This window comes from Megalops cyprinoides, chromosome 3 (genome assembly GCF_013368585.1).
Source record: "Megalops cyprinoides isolate fMegCyp1 chromosome 3, fMegCyp1.pri, whole genome shotgun sequence".
NCBI classification, from domain to species: Eukaryota; Metazoa; Chordata; class Actinopteri; order Elopiformes; family Megalopidae; genus Megalops; species Megalops cyprinoides.
The window spans coordinates 22,986,591-22,992,590 of NC_050585.1; the positions used below are offsets into that span (position 1 = coordinate 22,986,591).

Below are 6,000 nucleotides of genomic sequence, written 5' to 3' on the forward strand. Positions count from 1 at the left end.
GTTAAGTATAAAGAAAAATAAAAAGTGAAATTGCATCGTCACATTCGCTACTAGCCTTATTGTTACATAAATGTAAACAACATCCAATAATCACCGATCCAGGATCATTTCACCCTGCCATATGCTCACAAGGTATCACTTTGTGCTAAAGGTTAGAACTGATCCAGCTTCAGCACATCTACAGTCCGTCTGCTCTCCCCACACACTCATTGAACGCTACATAAACCTGCACATCATTTCCTGTGGGCATGGCAGCCATTAGAGGCAGCTGTAAAAAGCCCACCAGAAGCTGCTTCAGTGCCATTCCCGCCCACTGCACCACTCCAGTTCCCCTGCCAGTACATTTGCACCCCTGTTTGTGATCTGTCATCTCTGTGACGTACACTCCCTCCACGAGCAATGTTTTCATGTTGACTTTTGAATTTGATTTTTTTGACATTTTCTTTTTCAAATCCCTCACCCTCTGAGAGAGGGCAGGCCACTGATGTGCCCTAAAAGGATGGTATGTGACGTGAACATAATTCAAGGGTTAAACCACAGATGTAGACCAAAATTTTGCACATGCCAAACTGTGGCTGTCTCTCATGCAGAATATTAATACTCAAAGCAATTTCCTTTGCAGTGGAATCTGGTAAAAATACTTGATGTGATTACGTATTCCCAGAATGCACTGGCAAACAGTGCGCAAGAAAAAGAGATACTCACATTTATTCAACCTGCCCTCTCAGCCATTTCCTCTTCAGCTGCAGATTGAGGCTGTTTTCTTCATTAGTGAGATCACTGAAACTTGCTGGAATGCTGTCACCCTCTCACATGTCCTACTGGCAGAGCTGCTGAATAAAGATCTACCGCCATTTAAACGGCATCTCTCTCACGGGCTCCACTAAACAGCGGTTTCCTGTTGATGCAGCAAATCCGAAACAATGACTACCTGCCACCTCTCCACGGCGGCTGTGAAGGTGATCATGTAACTCACAACATCAAACACCAAAGAGGAGATAAATTTAATGCCTCATATTCTTATTAAACCCACTCCTACAAGCCAGGACAGACTGCTGCTTAAAAAGTTCTTGTGCATGCATAATAAAGTTGCATATAATATTGTTTTTCTAGTTTTTCTAGGTTGGCTTTGACAATGACAAAACATGGAAATGGACCACAATGAAGGTATAGTCTTGCACACTAATGTCAAAGCACAGTCATAGTCCAATCTAAATACCTTCACTATTCATATCGAATTCTCTTCTCTAAGGCAGAGAAATCTGGAAACTCATGGCTCTTGCTCTGAAGAAAGAGGGGAAACCTATGAAAGGAGAAATTTATGATGAGGAAAAAAATAACTATTCAATGCTACAGCACAGAGACTGTGAGTCCCTTTCTCTACATTATCCATCTCGTTTTTTCTCATGTACCATGTCGGTACCACTGCTCTTATCCTCAGAGAGCTGGTGGCCTCTCTTTCTTCTAGTCACCAGCTATGTAACTATCACATTTATTCTAATTGATCCGGGCTGAAGCCCTCTCATAGCAGCAGAAACATTCTGACAGTCCGCTCATAACAGCCGCATCTGCATGCGCACTCGCTTTCACAGGCAGTGCAGCAGACTGTAATTCCACTCCAGTGATCCCTGCAGGCAACAAGCAGACACAGAGAGCCAATGCTACTCACACATCCCCGCACAGGACGACCACATTTCCACTTTTGTTAATGTGCTCCTGTTTCACACGCTGGTAGCAAGGCAAATGACGTCAAATGACATCATGGAGTTTTAGTAACAATGGTGAAAGACGCCGCGTGTATTAGAAGGACAGCTCAATCAAGGGGATATGGAAACGTGCAGTGCAGTGATGATGCGGTCATGTTCTGCTCGTGCAGAGAGTAATCAAAGGCTGTCGCAGTGTGGCAAACGAGCGCTCCTTTTCAGGTCCCATCATGCCTTTTGAGAGGACTGTAGGAGGCAGAAGAGACAACCTGTTCCTGTGGTGCTGAAGGGGGTCAGCTGGGCCCAGTAAGAACCAGGACTGATTACTTATGCTTTCTCACACAGACAGTAAGTGCTCAGTCTGAGGGACTGGATGGACATTAAGAGACCATAGAAGCCACATCCTTGTCTTACCCCTCTAGTGACTAGGAAAGGAAAACAATATGACACTCGACTGAATGTGGGAAAATAACCTCATGATTATTATAACACAAAGTCCTTCAAACGCCAAGCATTCTCTATATCAAATACAATTCTACACTGACCTCTCTCAGCATCTTCTAGCGCAGTTCAAAAAGTGAGAGTGGTCTCCAATTGTTTAGACAGCAGAGGTGCTCCTCTTAGGTAGCAGTCCCTCCTCTTGCAGCTGGGAGGAGGAACTCCTCCCTTTTAAAAGGCTTTCTGCAGTGACCTCAGAGTCACCGGCCCCTGAAAAATGCCCAGCGCAAAAACAGAACCCGGCAACACTCCCCAGACTGAGGAGCGCTGGCTGAGGCCATCGGACTCCTGCCTGATTCAGCTGTCAGCTGTGAGTGACAGATGTGTGTAAATTGTCTGCGGATCACTGTCAGGAGCTTTGGGCTCTGGTCCAACTGCTCCAGCAATCTGCCATCGCATCTCTCTCTGTTCGGTAGAGGTCAGAGTAGAAAGAGATAGGTGCTCTTCCAACCCACACTGAGCCCGTCCCTACTACCCTCTCCCCTAACCCCAAGGCAGTCTTTTCAACTCACTGCTTTTCTGAACCAATCTGCAGAAATGGCCAGTAGATCTGAGAATAATGAGCTTCATCCCTGGCACTGATCCTATTGTAAATCACTGAGCAACTGCTTCTATTTCCCATTGATTCTATCCATCCAAGGCTCTTTGCTCTTTCTTTGCTTTCCACCTTTGTTCTGGCTCTCTGACTCTTTTAATGCACTCTCGACTCTTTTAATGCACTGTTAGCAGAAAAGCTTTCCCTCTACTGCCAATATGCCACCATTGTCAGTCACTTGTTCCTCACCTTCTCTCCTCCAGGTCTTCCAAAAGGAAACTTGAACAAAGGGGTGGTCAGGAAAGACATGGTTATCAGAACGCCAATCTGAAGGTCTCTGTACTCTCTTCAGAGGGGACAGAACTCCTAAAAGTCTGCAGGCACTGCGCTTTGAGACAAATCCATCAAGTATGACCATTAAGATCTGGTAGGAGTTACCTAAGAGCAAAACTTTTCCCTTGAGCCTTATCCAGACATGAACTAAACTACAGAATGTCAAAACAGATTTCAGAAACAGCCCTGAATAAGTATGAGGCTCTTTTTAATGCGTGTCTACTGCCCGATTAAGGGTATGACCGAAGTTCCCAGCCGGTGCAATAGCCTCAGTCTTTGTCTACAGTCAATGCAAGATATTGATTTTAGATAAATCCTTTATGAAATCAGTACAGTTCTTGAAAAATCGAAACTGTTTCACTCTGAGTCATCCATAAACTAGCACAACCCCCCCCCCCCCCCCCCCCATCTCACTCTTATCTCTGTGCCCCAGAGCCGGGCCTCTGCTTGGATTTATGATGCTCACCTTGACTGCTTTAGTGCAAGCACACAACTACATGTAATAAAGTACCGATGCCTGTAGCATAATTCTGTACAGATGAGAAAGGTAGCGCTTGACCTGCTATGAATAAGATAAATAATGATTGTGTTGCTGTGCTCTCTTAAGGTAACTGCCAGTGCTCAGGAGCATAGAATACGGCTTAGCTGGTTGGGCATCTGTATCAGTGTTATAGCATCTACTGTTAACTGTATTACTTGCATTACTCACTTGGGCAGATTTCTCTGATGAGAATTTTGCTTGATTGATTACCAAGATCAACATCTCATTGGATAGATTACCATGGTCAGAATTACTTTCACTTCAATCATGTCTAAGAGAGGGGACGTGTTTTTACTAAATACACATTTCTCGAGTGATTTAGAAGCCTTCCAGCCCTGTCTCGTGTTCTTTCCTTCTCAGTTTACCTTGAAATCTCATTCGCGGATCGCTATGATTAGACCCAAGATACATGTAAATCTTCCCTCCTTCTCAGGACCAGGCAGATTTATTCAACTCCTGTGTGTGTTCGCTCTAATAGAAGGAGGGAGAAAAAGAGAGAGAGAATGAGAGCAAGAGGGTTGGGGGGGGGGGAATCACTGCGCAAACCTGATCTGGTACCATGCAACCTCAGGGCAACACCAACCAACATTGACAACTACACCCTACCGGCATCAAACAAAACATGACATCACTCACCACGGAGAGAAAGATCTAAAGAGACTCCCTGTTCCCTGGGGCATTTTGAGACTGTCTTATGTTCCCATCACTTCATTCCACTGTATTCAGAACATTTTTGTGTGTCCCACTGATCCCAGGTCTGTGAGCTGATGAGCAGAGAATCATAAGTGGAACTAACCCCCCCCCCCCCCCCCCCCCACATCCTCTGAGACAGAGGAAGCCACATGTTCTGGAGAACTGTCAGAACTTTACAGAGAGAATTCCAACAAATGTCAACTGCGTTACTCTAATACACTTACAATGCACCAACACACTCTTACAACCTGCTGACACACTGACACACTTATAATGAACTGACATTGCACTGACACAGTCTTAAAGCCCACTGACACACTCTTCCAACACACTGACAAACTCTTACAAAGTGACAATCTCAAACACTATGTTGACACACTATTCTCACACTGACACACCCAGCACACTAATCTCTGAGAAAGTGGAATCTAAGTTTACTGTGCTATTTATTGCCACTCTAGACTTTCAGTTTCAGCAGGACTGCATTCAAATCTCCCCAAACCACACCACATAGCACAGCATCCCCTAACTCTCTCACTCTACCCCCCCCCCCCCACCCCTGCCCCTTCACACCCCTGTCCCTTCACACCCCTGTCATCTGCATCCCCTCTGCATAAGCGGTATCTGCACATGTCTGCCAGCTACACAGCCCCTGTCAGACCACTGCATAGCCACAGCCACGAGGAGAGAGAGATGAAGGGACAGAAAGAGTGATGGGGGGGGGCGGGGGGGTGGTGGTTTGGGAGAGGGGGGGACAAACTGCCCCAAAGGGGAGGGTGAGCCAGTGAAAAGTGAAATACCTTTGATGAGTGTCCCGGAGACAAAGCGCTGCAGGGACTGGATGAACTTGATGAGCCCCTGCTTGCATCGCGCTGTGCATCCAGCCATCCTGCAGGGGGTGTCACTGGAGCGGAGCCGGCAGCCCCCCCCAGCCTCCTGCGGGTCGCTGTAAACACAGCCCCCCCCTCCGCCTGCTTCTTTTCCCCTCTGTCTTTTTCACACACACACACACGTGCTTCAGAGCAGGCTGGAAAGAGGGTTAAAGCTAGAGATGGAGAGAAAGCACTTCGGCAGTGGAACAGCCGCTCCACACCACTGCTTCAGTTGAAGAAAGTTCCTCGCCAACAACACAGAGAAGAAAAAGATGAATTTGCGAAGTGATGAAGGACTTTCAGTTCAGGCAGAGAGAGAGAGAGACCTCTTCTGCCTGAAAGTTACACAGATCCAGTGAGGGAGCAAGAACACTTCCTCTTCCTCTGCTCCTGGGTAGGGGTGGGGGATGGGATGGGGGGGTTATACCCCTGTCCGGACTGACCAATCCTGCAAGGTATGAATCCACATGCAGCACCCTCTGCTGTGGACAGCTCAGCTCAGAGCGCAGCTCAATCCAGCGTGATCACTCCTCTCCCTCTCTCCCACACTGGCTTCTTCACTCCCTCCCTCCCCCTCTCGATCTCGCTCTCTCTCTCTCTCTCTCTCTCTCCTGCAGACCAGCTCTGACACGCCCCTCCTCCGTCCCCCCTCTGCTGCTTTCTGCTCATGTCAGCAGCTCTTTAACCAATCAGCACCAGAGTAGTAAAAATAAAGCTTTTTGTCAGGAGTAGACTCCAGTAAGGAGGGGATGTGAGACACGGTGCATCCTCCGATTCCCACCCACATCTCTATGCTACAGAACCACCCGGCGCCTCAACAATTCG

General features: G+C 47.2%; 1 protein-coding gene across 1 annotated transcript in view; it reads right to left on the reverse strand.

The window, feature by feature from the left end:
- kcnip1b (Kv channel interacting protein 1 b) overlaps positions 1–5,723 on the reverse strand; it is a 44,300-nt gene extending 38,577 nt beyond the window's left edge. The window contains exon 1 of the mRNA XM_036525280.1: positions 5,104–5,723. Within this exon, the coding sequence (XP_036381173.1) occupies positions 5,104–5,191 (88 nt within the window). The 5' untranslated portion in view covers positions 5,192–5,723. The remainder of the gene's footprint in view (positions 1–5,103) is intronic.
- Between the last annotated feature and the right edge of the window lie 277 nt (positions 5,724–6,000).